Source organism: Aureobasidium subglaciale (genome assembly GCF_000721755.1).
Source record: "Aureobasidium subglaciale EXF-2481 unplaced genomic scaffold scaffold_11, whole genome shotgun sequence".
NCBI classification, from domain to species: domain Eukaryota; kingdom Fungi; phylum Ascomycota; class Dothideomycetes; order Dothideales; family Saccotheciaceae; genus Aureobasidium; species Aureobasidium subglaciale.
Genome location: NW_013566984.1, coordinates 168,825 through 183,759, shown reverse-complemented (window position 1 = coordinate 183,759; position 14,935 = coordinate 168,825). Strand labels below are relative to the sequence as shown.

At 50.1% G+C, this 14,935-nt stretch overlaps 9 protein-coding genes across 9 annotated transcripts; 3 read left to right on the top strand and 6 right to left on the bottom strand.

The window, feature by feature from the left end:
* The first annotated feature begins 151 nt into the window (after nucleotides 1-151).
* AUEXF2481DRAFT_40218 (uncharacterized protein) lies at nucleotides 152-1,848 on the top strand. Its single transcript, XM_013488054.1, has 2 exons — nucleotides 152-826; nucleotides 887-1,848. Exons 1-2 carry the CDS (start codon nucleotides 406-408, stop codon nucleotides 1,555-1,557), a joined length of 1,092 nt encoding a protein of 363 aa, XP_013343508.1. The 5' UTR covers nucleotides 152-405; the 3' UTR covers nucleotides 1,558-1,848.
* A 602-nt stretch (nucleotides 1,849-2,450) lies between these two features.
* AUEXF2481DRAFT_89029 (uncharacterized protein) lies at nucleotides 2,451-4,055 on the bottom strand. Its single transcript, XM_013488169.1, has 2 exons — nucleotides 3,896-4,055; nucleotides 2,451-3,841 (listed from the first exon to the last, which is right to left on the bottom strand). The coding sequence occupies exons 1-2, from the start codon at nucleotides 4,025-4,027 to the stop codon at nucleotides 2,606-2,608; spliced, it is 1,368 nt and encodes a 455-aa protein (XP_013343623.1). The 5' UTR covers nucleotides 4,028-4,055; the 3' UTR covers nucleotides 2,451-2,605.
* Nucleotides 4,056-4,807: 752 nt separating this feature from the next.
* On the bottom strand, nucleotides 4,808-5,740 carry AUEXF2481DRAFT_40213 (uncharacterized protein). Its single transcript, XM_013488053.1, has 2 exons — nucleotides 4,954-5,740; nucleotides 4,808-4,890 (listed from the first exon to the last, which is right to left on the bottom strand). Exon 1 carries the CDS (start codon nucleotides 5,677-5,679, stop codon nucleotides 4,996-4,998), a length of 684 nt encoding a protein of 227 aa, XP_013343507.1. The 5' UTR covers nucleotides 5,680-5,740; the 3' UTR covers nucleotides 4,808-4,890; nucleotides 4,954-4,995.
* A 110-nt stretch (nucleotides 5,741-5,850) lies between these two features.
* AUEXF2481DRAFT_40212 (uncharacterized protein) lies at nucleotides 5,851-7,184 on the bottom strand. The gene has a single exon (XM_013488052.1). The coding sequence runs from the start codon at nucleotides 7,001-7,003 to the stop codon at nucleotides 6,047-6,049; it is 957 nt and encodes a 318-aa protein (XP_013343506.1). The 5' UTR covers nucleotides 7,004-7,184; the 3' UTR covers nucleotides 5,851-6,046.
* A 530-nt stretch (nucleotides 7,185-7,714) lies between these two features.
* Nucleotides 7,715-8,107, top strand: AUEXF2481DRAFT_5213 (uncharacterized protein; the record flags this gene model as incomplete). Its single annotated transcript, XM_013487926.1, has 1 exon — nucleotides 7,715-8,107. One exon carries the CDS (start codon nucleotides 7,715-7,717, stop codon nucleotides 8,105-8,107), a length of 393 nt encoding a protein of 130 aa, XP_013343380.1.
* Nucleotides 8,108-9,000: 893 nt separating this feature from the next.
* Nucleotides 9,001-10,858, bottom strand: AUEXF2481DRAFT_47062 (uncharacterized protein; the record flags this gene model as incomplete). Its single annotated transcript, XM_013488116.1, has 2 exons — nucleotides 9,001-10,023; nucleotides 10,073-10,858. 2 exons carry the CDS (start codon nucleotides 10,856-10,858, stop codon nucleotides 9,001-9,003), a joined length of 1,809 nt encoding a protein of 602 aa, XP_013343570.1.
* A 476-nt stretch (nucleotides 10,859-11,334) lies between these two features.
* Nucleotides 11,335-11,954, bottom strand: AUEXF2481DRAFT_40209 (uncharacterized protein). Its single transcript, XM_013488051.1, has one exon. The coding sequence runs from the start codon at nucleotides 11,573-11,575 to the stop codon at nucleotides 11,351-11,353; it is 225 nt and encodes a 74-aa protein (XP_013343505.1). The 5' UTR covers nucleotides 11,576-11,954; the 3' UTR covers nucleotides 11,335-11,350.
* A 510-nt stretch (nucleotides 11,955-12,464) lies between these two features.
* AUEXF2481DRAFT_5211 (uncharacterized protein) lies at nucleotides 12,465-14,027 on the bottom strand (the record flags this gene model as incomplete). Its single annotated transcript, XM_013487925.1, has 2 exons — nucleotides 12,465-13,098; nucleotides 13,153-14,027. The coding sequence occupies 2 exons, from the start codon at nucleotides 14,025-14,027 to the stop codon at nucleotides 12,465-12,467; spliced, it is 1,509 nt and encodes a 502-aa protein (XP_013343379.1).
* A 588-nt stretch (nucleotides 14,028-14,615) lies between these two features.
* Nucleotides 14,616-14,935, top strand: AUEXF2481DRAFT_40206 (uncharacterized protein). Its single transcript, XM_013488050.1, has one exon. The coding sequence runs from the start codon at nucleotides 14,679-14,681 to the stop codon at nucleotides 14,847-14,849; it is 171 nt and encodes a 56-aa protein (XP_013343504.1). The 5' UTR covers nucleotides 14,616-14,678; the 3' UTR covers nucleotides 14,850-14,935.

The following is a 14,935-nucleotide window of genomic DNA, read 5'->3' as shown; positions in this document are numbered from 1 at the left end:
GCTGTACTCGCCAATCTCGGCATACGACACAGCCTAGAACTAGGCCGCAAGAAGGGTCCACTATGCCAAAAATGGCAAAGCTCACTGCGGGGGAGCCGTTCCTTCAAGGCAGTTGTTTGGTTCACATGTTGTCTAGGATCATCCCAAGAGAACGAAAGGTGGCGTGGGTCGAGCGGCCATCATTGATTGTTGCTGGTGTGCCTGCCAGAAAATAGAAAAGATGTGACATATAAGACAAGCTTGGGTCGCACCTTCTGCTGAGCTCCAGCTTCAGATCAGTCTGTCTATCTTCTACAGCTCTAACCTTCTTACTGTTACTCAGTCAACAACCACATTCCAAAAGGCAATAATCTTCATTATTTCGCTTGAATCCACATATTACCATCAATAGCCAATACTGCTATAATGAACAACCCCAACAGCAGCATCATGAGCGATGAACACATTCACCATCAGAACTCAGACTTGGGCAAGTCACCTATTCGTGGTAGCAACAGCGACCATGACCCCCTTGTCAAGGTGCAGCCTCCTCGCCGCGAGGATCTTCAGCCTTCGTACGCCTCGGTCATCAAGCCTGATACCGAGGACGACTCACAACATGGGTGGTACGGAGGCATGATCAACACTCTTGGTGCCATCATCGGTAACCTTGGAGCTGTTCCTTGCTGCATCATCTGCCCCAACCCATACAGACCTGTCTCGCAGGGTAACGTTGGTCTGGTCACCAAGTTCGGTCGTTTCGCTCGTGCTGTCGACCCTGGTCTTGTCAAGATCAACCCTCTTTCTGAGCAGCTCATTCAGATTGACGTCAAGATTCAGATTGTTGGTAAGTGATGCACTCCTCTCGCCATGTCACGGCCCTGAGTACCCGCTAACACATGCACAGAGGTTCCCCAGCAAATTTGTATGACCAAGGACAATGTCAACCTCCAGCTCACTTCCGTCCTCTACTACCGCGTCACATCACCTCACAAGGCTGCCTTCGGTATCTCCAACATCCGCCAAGCCCTGGTCGAGCGTACCCAAACAACTCTCCGCCATGTCATCGGTGCTCGTGTTCTCCAAGATGTCATTGAACGCCGTGAAGAGATTGCACAGAGCATTCGCGAGATCATTGAGGACACCGCTTCCGGTTGGGGTGTCGAGGTCGAATCCATGTTGATCAAGGACATCATCTTCAGTCAGGATCTGCAAGAGTCGCTGTCAATGGCCGCACAGAGCAAGCGTACCGGTGAGGCAAAGGTCATTGCCGCCAGAGCCGAAGTCGAATCCGCCAAACTCATGCGTCAAGCTGCCGACATTTTGTCCTCTGCTCCAGCCATGCAGATCAGATATCTTGAAGCCATGCAAGCCATGGCCAAGTCAGCAAACTCCAAGGTCATCTTCTTGCCCGCACCCAACCAAACCGTCCAGCACCAGATGCAGATGGCCGATGCCGTTGGCGAAGGCCCAGCCTCATACGGTCAGACATTTGGCAGCAGCAGCAATAACGACTTCGGCTCCGGTACCGAAGGCTTCCAAAACGCCATCAACAGCCGTGTCGTCGAGAACATGTAGAATGAGCCGCCCGTGCCGTTGGTAATGCCAACAATGCCTAGAGCTGTCAAGTCATTGCATTCACGGCCGTCAGCAGGACCGCGTGGTGCACCCTTGGATCGCTGGAGTCCCGAGCACGGGGTGCAGTGAGCAGGATTTACGCGTTCGATTAAGATGTGTTTTATGGATACCCCTTTTGTTCTTATACAGTACCCAGGCTGTCGCTTCTCGATTTAGAAGTCAGTGTATGGCTAGCAGCTAGTCTCTTTCGTATCAGAGTTATGATCAGTAAATTACCTCTTGAGATGTCCTCTTGATTATCGTGTGAACGTTCTCACAATGTGCTAACAGCCTGATCACTCCTCTGCCTTGCCGCAGCTGGTCTGTCTTCGTTTGTCGTAAACAGAGGGCAATGTGTATGCTGCACGTCGACGTTTACGGTTGGTCGCACATCCACGAGCTAATCGCGTCGCGTGCTCAAAAGTGTAAGCGTCATCGCAGAAAAATTGGGGGTAGCAAGGGTCTTGCTACTAACGCTAGTGTCATTCTATGGCGGATCGTCTCCGTGGTCAGGGTGCTACTGTTAACCAGTGATTTTGAGGTCGACGATGCTGTTCTGAGACCACGAGGGAAGCTATAAGGTACAGTGATGTTTCATAACATAACTAGACGTATTTGGTGATGATATATGGGTAGTTGGGAAGTATTTCCGCTTGGGTGTTCAGCAATATATGATTTTATGTTTTTAGATACTTTTATATAAGGATTTGAAGAAGGACCATGATCAGAGATCTTCGCCATTAGCTTCGTCTTTTATGGCCTTCTTTAAAGTCATAAGCCTTTTAAGACGGAATGGTTAGGTGATAATGACTTCGTGATCTTAGGCGAGAAAGAATTTCTACCTTTAAATAAATCTGCTAAGGATAATATAATACGAAAATGCCGTTATAGGGAGTATAAACAGGTTAGCGATCTCCGAGCCGCCGAAATCGTATAGGAGAAGCTCTAGGTTAATGCTCTATCTAGTGCTGCGAAGCAGACATAAGTTATAAATTTAAACTTACAGCTATCAGCGTGAGTTATCCTGAAAATTGATGACTGAGGCCTTATTAGCATCACTGACAAGACGTCTCCACTCTGGGTATGATCCGATGTTTTCTCCCTCGAAGCTTCTTCTCAAGCCCTGGAACAAGTTACTGAAGACGTCGTAAGGGGGTGTATCTGCAGTTCCAAGGAAAAAAAGGAATCTTTGCCATGGGCGACCTTGCAAAATCATCTGCGCCATATCTTCTCGTCCACGGCGTTGAAACATCTGCGCAAACTCACATTCCTCTCGTGACAAGTCATTGCTGCCATTGTAATACTTTTGAACAGGCCACATCATGCATGGAGAGCTAAATGCATATTTCTTCGTTTCAGTTGATGCGAATTCCCAGTCAATTATCCCGGTGATGTTGTAGTCTTCGTCGATGAGAATGTGGTCGCCCTTGTCGTCGGCATGTTTCATGTAGAAGTGATCATCTGTCGCACTTGCCACAAGACCGGGTAAATGCTCGAGCCTCCAGAGATGGGTCAAGTAGTTGTCGGTAGCAAGCGTGGCTAGCTCTCCACCTTTGATCATGTCTCTCTCGTGCTTCAAGATCGAGGTGAGCGATTCCTTCAAGGTAGAAAACGGTCCGAGTGATTTTGAAGGAGACACGAACATGTGGCCCTGGGCGAATGGTCCAACCAATCCACCTTGAGAAAGTGATCCTGTTGCTGGGAACGGGTGCTTCTCAAGTTCGAGACACACATCTACAAGCTGTTTCATGACTTTCGTTTTTTGTTCGGCCGAAGCATTAGGCCATTGCAGTGGCTTACCAGGAAGCTTCTCCATAAGCATGTATGGAGTTCCAGTCTCACTCTCGTCGAATGAATGGTGGAAAACTTCTGGGACTCGTATACTGGTTCGAGCGAGGAATCTCAGAGTTTCCACTTCACTCATGGAAATAGTCGCTTGTGCATCGTGAGGCAGTACTGTAGGTTCTTCAAATCGTAGTCGTGCTATCCAGACAATGCCGTCATCGAAGCGGATATCGAGGTTGCAATTCTGACCGCCCGTTTGATCCAAGATCTGCTTGGACTCGGCATCAGGTACTGCCTGTCCAATGTCATTCCGGAAAGCGGGCATGTAGCACGGAACATCGTCGTGGAGACGAGTCGCAATGGATCTAAGAGCATTGAAGTCGACTTTATTGAGTAACGCTTGCAGATGGCTCTGTCTTGCAGAATCGTATGCCGTAAAGAAAGCATCAGGATCATTGTCCTGCACAATCAGCACTTATTTTCTACTCTATTCTCGTCGTGCGATGACACGAACCTCAGATGGACATGTATGGAATTCGGGCGCCAGGTGTTCCAAGCAACGATGATGGGAGCATATCATACAGTCGCCACTTCCACGCTCGGCAGGGTTTTTACAATTGAGGAAATCACAGTCTCTAAGTGGCATGTTGAAGGAATCATTGTTGCAAGGTCTGTCAATTGGAGGAAGAGAAAGACGAGAACAAGAGTCAAAGGATTGGAAATTCGTTCGCTAGTTGCCAAGAGCCATACAAGGCAGCACGCGGCGACTATTAAGCAGCCCTGTTGTCTGACTCCATGCAGCAATATCGTCCTCTCTAGGCGTGTCTTTATCTTTAACGAAATGATATCCTATGTACCTAAGCCAACCTGATAGGCGCGAGGCTCATTTTGACATCTTACTTACCCCCAGAGGACTGGTCCACGCTCGAGCTTCCCGCTACGAGAGGGGGAGGGGCCCCGGAGCGAGGGTAAGCGACAGGCAAGATACACTCGTCGTACCGGCGAATACGCCCTAAGTGATTGATTATTCACGTATGTGACTCTGCTTCTGATTTAACGTTGATCTTAGGCTGAGAGTTTTAGCGCACGTTAAAATAGGGCTGCTGCATGGAGTCGGATAACAGGGCTGCTCAATAGTTGCGGCGGCTGGAAAGACCACCTCAGGTGTTCCTTGCAGTATGAACTCCGCTCGCCTCGCTACGCTCTTCTTCACTGTCGAGCCAGCAATTAGGAGAAGAGACTTTTTGATTGAAGGAGTCACGAAGGATTGCAGGCATGACCATGTTCACCATCTGAATCGTGTCTTATAAGAACCCCCTCATGTCATGGTTTTACCTTTCCATTTTCCGGATTCTCAACTGTCTTCTCGACATCTATAACGCACCAGTACTTCTTTCACTACAGAAACATGGCTGCCAGCAAGTGTCGCACCGCAGGTTGCGCTAATTGGGCAGTTTCAGGCAAGAACCATTGCAACGCTCGTGAGTTTCATCTTTCCGACTTTCAAAGCTTGATGTTTATCAGTAGTGGTACAGATGGTGAAAGACGTCCCTTGTTCGAGCATGACGTTACCATAGCAAGACCACGAAAGAGTGTCCAGCGGTGACCTGGTTCTTAGGAGGGCCACTTAGTACTGAGCATCCGCCCTTGACGGGGCTCGATAAAATCGGTTATTAAGTACCCCGTGTCGAGGAGCACTGGGCTAGAAGACGGCAGGAAAGGTTGCCGATAATCAACGTTGTAGAAAGTCCTCCGCATTTGTCGGCGAAGCCATTCGTACGCCCGTCGGATCCAGGAAGTGTGTACGAGTGGTGTAAACGAGCGGCCACCAGGGAGTCCAAACCCCAACATTCGAGGAATAGGCACATTTGGGCAGTGCGATGACAGCCAGGCGAATGTGGCAGCCTCGCCTCGGATCTTCTCGCTGGCCATGTTGGGAGAGGTAGGCGAATTGAAGCGATAGGGCAAAGGGCATCGAAACATCACGCGGTAGTCATCGTTGATGGTAACAGGTATGCAAATATTGAAGGAGCCACAGAGCCAGTCTCTCCGCGGAGCGACTTTGCATGCTCGGGGTTGGCGGAGAGACAGATGATGAGCGACCAGCTGCTCAATAGCGCTTGCTTCGCGCGTGAGGTAGTTGGCAAATTCGGCTCGTTGGCGTGGCCATTGCCACTGGATGATCATGTTATGATCATCGCGAACCAGTTCCGAATAAGTCTTAGCCATGATGGCAGTATTCCAATGCGTGTAAGAAAGACACGAGGGAAAGCGTCGGCGCTTGAGGTTGTTAGACATGGGTGGAGGGAGAGCACTGAGAACGCCAGTTCTTGGCGCATTGATCGGCTCACCTGCAACCACATCACCGTGATCGGGAAAACAGTGAGTGCATCACTTCTATAGTAGTGCAGAAATTAGGTACTACAGTCGGAACCCCGATGCTTGTCAAAGAAAGGAATTCTGTTGGAGCTGGCGAGCTAGAGTAGAGGATACGACAGAAATTGTTATTTTTTCGAGCTAGCTAGGACAGCGCGACCTGCCCAAACAAGGGCTATCTGGAGTTATCGTTGCGTTATTTTTTAAGATCGCTTTAGGTTATGTTTAATAGGGAGCTCGATAAAATATCATCTGTAGTATTCCAGCTCTGATGGAAGTCGGGGAGCGTTCATTTGTTGTGAGCCTTTATAAGGGGCTCAAGATATGCCAAAACAGCACCACGAACGCCATCGGCGGAATGACCGACTCCGTCTACAATATCAAGATGAGCTTCGATGCCGAGATCTTTCCAGACGGTCTGAATGTTTTGCAGAGTGCCGAGTCTGCCTTTGCCGTCCTTCGAGCTCTCGATGTTACTGATAAATTCAGCTTCTTCATCAGAGCCAGATGTCTTAATCTTGGCCTTCATCCGGCCTTGCCATTCCTTAAATTCGTTACCACCATGTGCACCTGTATCTGTGCTGCCGACGACCATGTGGATATCAACCGCTTTGAGCAAAGTCTTGTCGACTGATCTTCCAAAGACTTCCTGGACGTCCGAAACTCCTTTCGGCCACTTCTGTTGTTCATCCAACATCGTTACCTTCCCTGGAGCTCCTATACCGACGGCTGCCAGACGTTCTGGGTAGATATACAAGAAGCGCTGTGCAAACTGCCCACCGCCAGAGAACCCCATGAGGAAGAGTCTTGTCGTATCGATGTGCGGCCAGCGTGCTCCGACCTCATCAAGAATCGATAGCAGAGCTAGATCAGACCGGAAAGTCTTGGACTTGAGCTTCTTGTATGAGTCCAAGTCATTCGGTCCTTCGATGCCGGCCGGGAAAAGAGGTTGCAAAACTGCACAAGGCATGGAATCGGCAAAAGTCTTTAAATCACCATAGATGGCAGAAAGATTTCTTCGTGTCCCATGGATATTGACTAGAAGTGGTAGTTTCGTTTTGTTGGTAGTTTCGTCTTGTGTATTTGCTGCACGCGATTTGTACGGTCCAGGTGGGACGTAGAGGGAAAAAGATATGCGTGGGTCAGATTGTAATGCCATCTGAGGGACATGTCCGATAAGGAACGCGGCCTCAAGAAATTCAGGAGGAACGTCTTTGGTTGTGAGAGCTTTCTTTGGCTTTGGCATGTTGACAGATGTTGAAGCCTCAAAGTGTTGCAGCTTGACGATGAGAGATGTGACGCGTACTGTACCCAAGCAAGGGTCGCGACTCAGCTACATGATACTCAACCACTTATCGCCCATGAACACCACCATTCATGACTCAGCAGATGCACGCGATCTTTGAAGAAATTCATGTGAGTTCTTCTGGTGTGACAGGTTAGAGTAGACGTTCTCTAAGGCAGAATGACAAAACTCTTGACATTTGACGAAGCACGGTCAAGCTTCGTGGCAGTTTTGTCGCGGCATCGACAAACCGCTGCTCTATCTCATACGAGAACAACTTACTTGATTCAATATATACCGAAATGTGCCAAAATCATTGATGGGGGTCACAGTAGGTGAGGCTCATGAAGAATGATTGGGTCGGTACTTGCTTAGCAATCACACGCTTGGTGCACCGCTCCTTCCACTTTACCTCCGCACTGGATGTCAGCTTCCTTGATATGCAAGTGGCTGGGACATGCATCCCGGATTAGGATGTCGGAGTTTTGAACACGGTCGAACTTTCTACCGACGAGGATCGTATATAAACAGCTATTCGACAACGATTTACTATACCGTAGGTCCACCAGGTGATAAGCAATAAACACCATCTTTGAACGACATCACCCATCACCCATCATCCACAAGGACAAGGGACTCTAGAGCTCAAAGTCGTTGTTCTATCCGCCAATCATGCCTCTATCCGAGTCTCCATACCTAAACGACGCCGCCGGTATCCTCGGCCATCTCCTCATCCTAGGCGGATCGGGTGCAATCTTCAGCCCACGTTCTGTCATCGGAGCATTCGGTCTCGAAGCCCCAACAGCACCCGACTCTCAAAGACTCGCCGACTTACTCATCCCACTATACGGCTTTCGAGAAGTTTCACTCGGGCTATCTATGGTCTCTGTTTGGCATTTCGGAAACACAAAGACGCTGGGATTGACCACGCTGGCTGTGGTGGTGACTGCGCTTGGTGATGGATGGATAGCGAGGAAGCAGAGGAAAGGTATGGAGTGGGTGCATTGGGGTCTTGTGCCGATTGCGACGGGATTGGGAGCTGGTCTGCTAGGTTGTTTTGATTGAGTGAGGATCTGACGAGTGTCTAGAGACAGGACGGGTTCTAGTTCGACAATCTCTTCTCATCATTTGTAGCAACAATGTCGGTATAATCCACCTCAACCATCGAAAGCTTGAGTGATCAAATTGGTGAGACCCAACTCTACAATGATCTGACCATTGCTGTCGACAAAAAAACGCCCAGTATAGGCCTTTCACAAGAGTCGCAACGATTCGTCTCTCACAGTAAGTAAAGCAAAACAATGCACTTCCCACAATCAACGTGTGTCACAGCAGGAGCAAAAGAAACCACCACGCCCGGTTGGACATGGTGGAAAGAAACCGGCAGCCCCCGCGTTCTCTTATTATCCCAGCGGTGAAAAGGTTGCTGAAAGTATTTCGACCATCACGAGGCTTGAACTCGTGCACGGTCGACTGTACGAAGGGTTGTCGAATGCCCAACGCCAGCCGAGTGGGCTAAGCACACTCCAGTCGGGTAGGAGAGGGGGGCCCTTGCTTGGCTGGGGACAAGGAGGGCATGAATTAGCTGTATATATGGGTTGATGGGAAGTGTGGTTGATTGAGTTAGTTTGTGTGTCTATGCGTTGTGGTCGGGAGCGGCGAGGTCTTGTGACCATTACCTTGTATGCAGAGGGATTTGCAAGAGGAACACACCTTGGAAGCTAGCTCGTAGACTAAATCGAGACACAAGAATAGGAACATATTACCATGAATAGTCTAGGACATTTTAAGAAAGAAATCAGAGATTGGGTAAAAGGAGAACCTGAATGTATTTCTAGAATTTCAGGCTATGCCGCTCGTGTATGATTGAAGCAGTGCCTTCCCAAAGAGACCTTCGTCAGTATTTACATGTATGAGCTGTGAGGAAGATGATTGAGTATCGAGTGATCTCCATCGACTCAGACCCAGTCGCTCCAGCTGCCTCGGTATTGGAAAGGCTCTTGACCTCTCTGTACGGGCGCTTCCACGTCAGTCATCCAACTCACTCCAGCATGCGAAATGTGATCCTGGTTTCCTTCCGCCGACTTGATGTATCCAAGTTCGCAGGACGAGAAGCCCACCTTGGGATACTTGAGGTAGTAGTTGTCAAACTTTGGGTTCAACGCTTCGGTCAGTATAGCAACACTGCCATCTTCGTGATGAGATTCCCAGGGCTTGACACAAGTGTTGCCTTTGCAAGTCTTGAGCACCACGAGCAGAGCGTCAAGTCTGTAGATCAACTGCTGCCAGGAGCGGCCAGCAAGCGTGTAGTCTTTGGCGAGCTTGGGGTCGGCAAAGAAGTTGTGCATCTGTCCTGGATCACGACGAACGTCGTAGAACTCGCGCTCGCCAGTACACCACACTGAGTAAAACAGACTGTAATCCTTGCTGACGAGACGCAAGGCTTTGTATGTGTTGTTGGGATAAGACAGACCACCATCGGGCTGGACAATGCCGAACTTTCCTTCAGGAAGACCAATGCCCCAGAATTCGACGTTGACATGCTCGCCGCGAGCAGCGATTTGAGCTGATTTTTTGTCGCTGACCAACGGTATAGCCAATCCATCGAAGTCATCGCGACTTGCACCAGCGATGGAGAGCAGTGTAGGAGCCATATCGGTGTGGGAAGTAACGATGTTTCTCTTATCACCTGCAGCAAGGCCAGGCCCACGAATGACCAGCGGGATATGAATGTCAGTATCGTAGCCGCACTCTTTACCAGGATGCATGCGATGCTGACTAGCGTGAAAGCCGTTGTCAGTGGTGAAAATGACATAAGTGTCCTCGAGAACGCCCTTTGAGTCAAGCAGATGAACCAAGCGCTCAATCATCTCGTCGACTGACTGCAGAGCGCGAAGTCTAGCACGCTGGAACTCATCGTTGTACTCGATCATTGTGTCGTTGAGTTTTGGAAGTTGAGCTATCCAGCTTGCTCCGCTAGCCTGTTGGTCATGTAAGTAATCCTTCATTCGAAACGATCATTCCACTCACCTCCTCAGGGTTGAAGTCTTCTGTTCGTGGAATTTTGTAGTCCTTGAATAGATGGGCATGGCGTGGAGCGTACTCTGGGATGGCAAACTTGTTGACAGCTCCTGGAGCAAGCACCTCCAGCTCGTTGAGAAGACCAGTCAATGGGTGCGCCACGATGTTGCTGTGTGGAGCGATGGGAGCTACTGTGACGAAGAACGGAGCGTCTCCAGCGATAGCCTCCTCCAAGAAGCCATAAGCCTTGTCAGCAACGACATCCGGCGAGTATTGACCCGAGTAGTCTTTGGGTGTCTGTCCGTTACGAGACATTCTTGCGTGCCAGTAGTCGTAAGTGAAGGGGTCTAAGAGAAAGTCGGAACCATTGTAGCCCTTGACGAATGGTTGGTTGTAGTTGTTGATGGTATGAGCATTCCAGAGCTTGCCCGTGTAGTAAGTATTGTATCCGGCAGCTTGCATCCACACAGGGAGATAGTCGTCATTAATGCCCTCTTTCACAATCTTGGGATAACCTCCATACGGCGGTCCAACATCAGTCACGTTAGTGTTGTGAGCAGCTCTTCCAGTCCAGAGATTGACTCTTGAAGGACAGCAGATGGCGATAGTGCAGAAGTGATTTTCGAAAGAAGTTCCCTTGTCGATCAGGTGCTTCTTGAGAAGTGGCATGTGCTCGACTGATCCCATGTGTCCATCCTGGTCGTCAGTGATGATGAAGAGTATGTTTGGTTGCTTTGCCAGTGCGCAATTGACCAGAGCAGCCAGTGCCGAGAACTTTAGCCAATTGACCTTCATTGCGCGTGTCAAGAGAAGATTTCGGTTGTAGGAAGTCAATTGACGTGCCAGCAACAAGCTTCGAGGTTGATCATCAAAGCTAGCAATCTTTCACATGCGCGCATCAACTTCACACCTTCAGACCGGCTTCGCAACATGCTCTCTTCGCGTCGCTCACTTTCGTAATGAGGCTGATGAGGTGCGATGGCGTAATCGTAGATAGTGGTTGGCAACGTCACTCTCGGCACCGCAGGCCGTCGCTATAGTACGCATCGCAACACTCCATCGTAATCAAATTACACTGCGACTTAAAATCAAGAATATCACACGATTTCTTTTCTTGACGAAGTCTTGAGACAGGATGAGTCGCAAGTCGTTGGGGATAGAGACCCACGTGTCGCGTGCTGCAGGCATCCTCAAACGTTGACCACACCCTCGCATATCTACCGAACTAAAGAACAGCAACTAAATAGGGTCGCAACTGAATACCACCTTCTGCTGCTTTCCAATGATTCAGAGAAAAGTAACCAACGTTGTCGAGATGGAAGACAGAGACAGGGTGACCTCTAATCTCCACCTCTTGTGACGGTAAAATCTCGGCTCCATACCCGCTCTCCAAACAAAAGAAAAATATTTGCGGTGCTGTCGACCATCAACATCACAACATGCGACCAACAATCTTCTACGTTGCGCGTCTACCATGATTGCAGAGTTGCACTCGGTATATGAATGAGACATGCCTCTGCAATCATCACGACCGTCCCACAAGATTGCACTGCTCACCTCGTCAACTTCACCAATCAACTCTCGGATTTTCGCAAACAGAAAAACGCATCATGGTAAGCATCATCCTCTTCCCCCCCTCTCCTTCACAGCACATACAACCAATACAGTCAAAATGATGAATATCCGGTTTGGAGACCTGTTCCGACCCTTGATGACGGATAACTTGGAATAATCTGACATTTGACTTCATTCTTCAAAACCTTTCACCTTTTTGAGTCCCGCTTGATGAATAGAACAAGTGCTAACATTCGCGCTGTAGATTTTATGATATCATCTGATGTTACGACTTGATGGCTTTATGAGAGATATGATGCTCTCTCTCGAGGGGGAGATTGGTGGAAAGTAAATAGGACTGTAGAAATGCAAGATGTTTTTCTTTCTCCCCAAGATACATGTCTGGATTTATCGAGTGTGAATGTTTTTGTGATTGCTTTGCTTGTGTCCGAGATCTATGACTGGTGTCTTTGAACTGAACTCTGCACACTGACTGGCGTGTTCTACGCATGTCATCGTCCCCAAGATGGGCAGTCACATGGTCAATATCTAAGACCTACATTGCTATTCTTTTGTGACCTCGACACATCGCGCTCCATGAAGAATAATCAGAGGGTTGGAGGGAGCTGTGAAAAGGCAAGATTTCATCCAAAAGGGACGCTATGTCTGCTGAGAGCAAGCAAAGTAGTAATACATGTCGAGTAAAATAGTCAGATGATGTGTTTCTCATAAAAAGGTGTTAACCTCCCCCAAACGCCTCGCCAGTTGAAACCAAAGAGTAGAGTCGTACATGTCAAGAAGAGGTTGCAGAAGAAGCAGGCAATGAAGCAAGACGGAAAGAGCCCTTCTAGAACTCACCACCAGTCCTGCCACCACCCCCAAGTGCAGAAGCTCCCCAGACACCGACCAAGCCCCACATGCCGACCCTCCAACCTCTCCATAGACCACCGATGCCTTGTCCTTTCTTGTCCTTCTTTTGCGCGACAAGACCTGGTCTGGCGGGAGTGTTCAGACGGCTTTGTGGCGGTTGCTCGCGGATGCCTTCTTCGGTAATAATACTCCAAGCAGTGCCGAAGACACCTCTATAAGGACCAACAGGAACGATTGTGTCCATGTCTGGACTTGTGACAGACTTGTTCCCGCGGAAGGAGTTGAGAGCGGATTTGTTGTAGGCGTGCTTGTGAGAGGATTTGAGGTGGGCGATTTGGGCGCGGCGTAGGACGGTCTCGAGAGGGAGCTTGAGGAAGAGTTCGGTGGTTGAGGTCAGGAATGTGGCGAGCGAGTACGTGGCTGGAGTGGACAGTGGATCGATGCGGAAGTATTGACGGAGGATGAGAGGAGTGCTGGTGCTCAGAAGAGTTGGGAGAGTCGAATGGAGGAAGGTGATGGGAGCTAGAGAGGTGGGAATGGTGAGGCTCGGCAGGAGACGGAGACTTGGTAGAATTGCGCGAGGTTGTGATGTGGTGGGTGTGAGGATGAGTCTAGAGATAGTCAGCGTGGGAAACGACATGGGAGAAATCATGATTGAGACACACCTCGTGCGGACAAGGTCGAGAGGAGCAAGCAAAAGAGCAGCGATAGCAGAGGCAGCGACTGCAATACCCAAAGAAGCCAAAGGCGAGGGGCTGTCTGCTAGATCAAGACCGCCCATTGCACCAGCAACAACCTCTGCAGGCACTGACGACAGAGACGACGGGTCTGGCAGATCGAACAAAGCAGATAGTAGATTACGTGTCCAACCCTCTGTAGCCTTCAGCAAGACATTGTAGATGAAGGTGGCATTTGTAGCCTTCCACATGGCGGCGGCACCAGCTTGCTGCCACAGCTGAGACAGAGCCTCCATGACCGAGTCGGGCCTTCGTAGTTGTAGAACATGTGGAGCAGGCGATTGCTCTCTCGACGAACGTGAGGGCGGGGTACGAGGGCGACGAGAACGGGACCTGTCCGACTCGGATGCTCGTGTGGGCTTGGTCGGGGTGAAGTAGCTCGGCTCGTCCGGGTCCGAGTCGTCATCACTAGGCGGGTACTGGTCGACGGCGAAGCGGGCAGAGGTTCTACGTCTCAAGGTGGATTCGGCATCGAGTTGTGTGGCCAGGCGGACCTGGAGAATCGTCTTTGCGACATCGAAGGGCTGTGCCAGAAGGACCGAAGTGTACTTCCACAGAGCCTGGTCGAGGACCTTGCGACCCATGTCGGCAACCGAAGCCGAGTCGCCATCGTTCAGGAAGGACGAGTAGTCGAGATCGTTGAAGACACCGCGTGCTGAGCTCCCCAGGCTGCTGCTTGCTCCAGTAGCCGAGCTTGTCGCGTTTACATCTGGCGGCGGGAGGCCTATTGAGGGAGGGCGATAGTACGGTCGGAGAGGGTTCGGAGTGTCGCGCGACGACGACAGCTGTACTGGATGCGCCATGTTTGTCTGTGTCGTGGTGGAAGGATCAAAACACAAAGTCGTTCTGTTTCCGTCGGCGAAGCCCCACACTCTCTCCCGCATTTCACTTGCTGACTGACCTCTTTTTGGCTTCGTCATTCAAGAACATTGCCATCTTCTTTGGGATCGGATTTTTCACGGCAGTCGCGTCTGTAAACACCCACTTCTTCCAATCTCGACATGTCCGTCGCTACTTCCAGATCTGCCGCCAGGTTAATACAGCGCTCGCTGCGCTCCTCCGTCTCGACCTCGTCGCCGCTCCGATCCGCCATCCCGCAATCGACATGTCAATCTAGTCGTCTCTCGATCGCTTCCTCTACACACTTCCCCTCAACGCGGCCGTTCTCTTCCTCGTCATCTTTGCTCCATGGTCATCTCGACGCCCCTAAGCCTGGCGAGGAGCGTAAAGTCACCTTTGTCGACAAGGAGGGCGATGAGCACACCTTTGTAGTGGCCGACGGCGACAACCTGCTCGACATTGGTGCGTTACTAGGAGCCACCCACCAAATCTCGCTTCCCAACTGACAACTCCCAGCACAAGCCAATGATCTCGAGATGGAGGGCGCATGCGGCGGCTCTTGCGCCTGCTCAACCTGCCACGTTATCGTCTCGGACCCGGACATGTTTGACAAGATGGAGGAGCCCGACGATGATGAGAACGACATGCTCGACCTCGCCTTTGGTCTGACCGAAACAAGTCGTCTGGGTTGCCAGGTCAAAATGTCAAAGGAACTGGACGGCTTGGTCATCAAACTCCCCACCATGACCAGGAACTTGCAGGCCAGCGACTTTGCAAAGAAATAGACATCGCCAAAGATACCCTCGCCCGAGTTTGTATACAACAACTTCCTCTTCTGTATTAACACATCACTTTCTGTTCTAAAAGCATA